This window comes from Puntigrus tetrazona, chromosome 12, assembly GCF_018831695.1.
Source record: "Puntigrus tetrazona isolate hp1 chromosome 12, ASM1883169v1, whole genome shotgun sequence".
NCBI classification, from domain to species: domain Eukaryota; kingdom Metazoa; phylum Chordata; class Actinopteri; order Cypriniformes; family Cyprinidae; genus Puntigrus; species Puntigrus tetrazona.
The window spans coordinates 174050-177948 of record NC_056710.1 but is presented as its reverse complement, the minus strand read 5'-3'; the positions used below and the strand labels follow the sequence as shown (position 1 = coordinate 177948).

Sequence of the window (3899 nt, the reverse complement as noted above, 5' to 3'; positions counted from 1 at the left end):
TTATTATTTTTTTTTTTACACAGGCACATCAGACACCTCATGTTGCCATAATTGGTAATTATCTCACCCCCACGCTTCGTTTAAAACGGGTTAAGATGACATTTACGCCAAAACAAAAACAAAATCAAAACATGTAAAAATAATAATAACACTAATAATATCGTATGAAAGGTATCTTACAAAGAGCATAAAAATATACCGGCGAATCATGCGCGTGAGTTGTTCACTGTTTCCGGTGTGTGTGTGTCCTGTCACGCGCTCAAAGGCTCGTCAAACTCTGACCGGATTACAAAGCGCTTTCATCCTCGCGCAGAAAACACCGGCTCCTCTTTTACCTAATGTTCCAAAAAAATACATCGCGCTAAAAAGCGATTAGGGAGCTCCTTATAACGATTTTATTATTCGTTGTGTTCGTATTTTGCAAACAGTACAGGCTTCTTCGCGGACAGGCCTATCTTAATTGAACTGTAGCGTTTCCGCCTGCAATTATAGTAGCCTTAATCAATATTCGGCTAATTTTGTGGTCTTGGTTATTAAAATTAGATTAAAAACTTGCATGCCGACGTGATCGAAAGCATACGGGAGATCATCTATATTTAGGCCCCGCTATAATTTTTAATAGCTAATAAACCCGATAAAAACGGGTTAGGCTGAGAGGTCACGGGTTTACTTCTTATGGTTAAACGCTTCTTTTTTTAAATACGCTTTTAATAAACTTGTAATATTTGCAGCTGTACGCCAGTTATTTTATAGCAGCAGAATTTCTTTGTGATTTCACGGTCAGACGAACGAAAACCAGCTGCTTGCAGGACTGCTCTTCTTCTGCCAGCTCGCGTGATTTTAAACGCGTTAGAAAAAGCGGCTGATCGATTTTTAATTGAACGAGCGTTACGCATTTGAAATATTTATGCTGTGCCTATTTGTTCAAAAAAAGGTGATTTTTATTTTTCTTGTTTAACTTATATTTAGCGTTAATAAATTATGAATTCTTACGTAAGCAATATTATAAACGTTTTGTTTCCTGTAAAGCACACCCACTTCGAGCTCACTCGCTGTTTGTGCAGGCCTGTATATATTCGCATATTTTAATGCGAATAATCGCTGTGCTTTTATTACCTGTGCATTTAAAGCTACTTTCTCCTGCTGGAACAAACCAAAAAATGCAGCCGATTAACAAACAATATCCCAATCTTTTTTTTTTTTTGGTTTGTTTGTTTTGAACGGAGGATTTTTAGAAAGTTTTTTTTTTCTAAGCAATCACTGCCAGCAGCTACAAACTGATTTCAATAAACACGAAGAAAGATCGCGTAATCATTTCAACAAGACATGCCATAATTCAAGGATGCATTAATATATACGTGCGTTAATTTTTTGAATAGACGTTTTGTGTTTGTGGTCGTTAAATTTCACGTTGAATGTCATTTTTACATAATTCATTTATTTATATTATTAATATAATATTTAACGATCAAGCCGTACAGTGAGACGCCATGCTCCTGTCATTTTGTGACAAATGTACTCATTTTTCTAATCTTTCTAATGACTAATAATTGTGAAAAGGCCCAATGTCTTTTTAATTACAGATATTTCGATTAAAAAGAGCAATAACTAGCCCGCACCGCATGCAGGCGACCGGCTGTAAAAGTTGCACCGCGTTGAGAGATTTTTTTTTTTTGCCTGTAAATGTGTCGCAGATCTCTTCGCGGGCGGTTAGCTCCGAATCGTTTACGCAAAGGTCGCGTTAAAATTCGAAGATCGTTATTACGCGACGTGATCGATATCAGAGCTCGGCATAATTCGATAGCAAATGCTCATCAACTTCATTTAGCTCTCCCCGGTGTCGAGTGACACACCAATCAGCGCGCGCTCTCGCGGAGCGCGAGTCAGTCAGAAGCACGCAGGACCGCGAGCCCGAGGTGACTCCGATATTGCGCGGTTTAAAATCGCGTTGGTCTGTGAGATTCGATGCGGTGCGGCTTTTTTTAGGAAATACCTATTCGATCCCTATCTCGCGGCCGTTTCTTTTATCCCTGATTATTTTGGGATGGATCCGGTTCGAGCTCTTTTCGGTGCGCGGTGAACGTTCAATGCAGCACTCGGACCATCATCGGGCTTTATGGACTTGACCGTTAATGATGTCTATGGGTTTCATGTCTGATACGCTGAATAGTCCAGATCCTTCCAAATCGGCGTTTTTAGAGTTCGGCCACGGGCTTGCGAGCAACCAGCAGCATTTATCCGGATTCGCGCACAACCTTTACCCGGTTCATGGATTGCACTCCGGCGGACACCTCCAGCACGACGCTCCCTATCCTTCCAGCGCGTCCCATTACAGCCGGCCGCTGGGATACGCCTACCCCGGGCCGGTGAGCGCTCCCGCTGCGGGCGCCTACGTGCCTTACCAGCCAAACAACCACAGCAGCGCTCTGGCGCACGCGAGGGCCGAGGAGACGAGTGAGTATCTACCTCGCGATTCTGTTTCGGCATTTCTAATCAAGTTGGACGGTGCGCTTTTAATATAGCTGCAGAACGCAATAGTAACGCTTTACGCATGCACGTTTCGTTATTTGATTAATACCTCTCTATTGCTTAATGGCTAATGCGTATTGCATTCGTATCGAAAGGTGATTCAATGCACGCTGCGTTTTAGTAAATTTAGTTTAAGAAATAAGTTGAATAAATTGAACTTTCCATTCGCTTTTAAGCTTAATTAACCTCGTTTTTCCTGGCAGGCCTCGAACTTGATTTAAAAACTTCTTTGGATCGCACATTGTTCACCGGTGGGTTAAAAATACACGCTCGTAAAGATATAGCTGCTGTAATATTTTGTACGCGCTCCAGAGGTCGAGCGCGGGTCAGTTCTGTCACACAGCAAAAGAGCTTTTTAAATATGCTGTTTGCAATAGCCTAATGTTATGGATGTCGTTTTAATTCCTCCGAAATGACGCTGTTATAAATAACACGACTCGTAGCCATCGTTTGCTTTCGGGATCAAGTTTAGGCCTGTAAACCCGACTTTAAAGCGACGTTAATTATGGTTTACTGATCTTAAAAACGATGACCCATTAATGTTCCCCCTAAAACACCTGATAAATCTCCCATTTGTCTGCTGTAAATCAACCAGACACTTACAGCTCTTTAGTGCGTCGTAATTTACGATTTTTCTCGTTTACCCTTAACGTTTATGTGTCATAACGCTGTCGTTTTGTTTCGTCTGCATGCCTGAAGACCACGAAAAGCCAGCGGTCATTGAGAATGGTGAAATTCGCCTTAATGGCAAGGGGAAGAAGATCCGCAAACCGCGAACCATTTACTCCAGCGTTCAGCTGCAGGCGCTGCACCAGCGCTTCCAGCAGACCCAGTACCTCGCGCTGCCCGAGCGCGCGGACCTCGCCGCGAAACTGGGCCTGACGCAGACGCAGGTAAAACCTTCTGTTCGGGACCGGGTTTGTTTGGGGCCTTGTGACGCGGCAGGACGCGGAAAAGGACCACGGGGTCGCGTCGTGTTACGTTATGTACAGTGTGGTCTTTCGAAGGACCTCGTTAGGGTGACGTCGGCGTTACGCCGTTTGTCGGTTGCCCTGCTGACGTAAATAGAACGTTAATGTAACGTTTTTTCAACGCTTTAGTTTCGGGCCCGTTTTACGTTTGTCCGAAGAGCGTTCCAAAGTGACGTTCACTTTGCAAAACGATAATAGAAAAATAAGCCGTTTTAGCATTTTAAGAATTGGGACGTTTTGAATATTTAGAGAATATTCATGAATTCAATTTTCTGTTAGCGGAATGGAACATATTTTGTCTTGGATGAGCACCAACAGCAAAACGGAATTTTTTTAGCACTTTATGTGATTATAAGGTTGTTTCCAAAATATTAAAAACACTCGAGCATAAGTTTAAAG

General features: G+C 42.5%; 1 protein-coding gene across 1 annotated transcript in view; it reads left to right on the top strand.

Annotated features, from left to right (window-relative positions):
• The first annotated feature begins 1245 nt into the window (after positions 1 to 1245).
• The window catches only part of LOC122355205 (homeobox protein Dlx4b-like), a 4942-nt gene continuing 2288 nt past the window's right edge, over positions 1246 to 3899 (top strand). The window contains exons 1-2 of the mRNA XM_043253257.1: positions 1246 to 2454; positions 3229 to 3422. Of these exons, the coding sequence (XP_043109192.1) occupies positions 2133 to 2454; positions 3229 to 3422 (516 nt within the window). The 5' untranslated portion in view covers positions 1246 to 2132. The remainder of the gene's footprint in view (positions 2455 to 3228; positions 3423 to 3899) is intronic.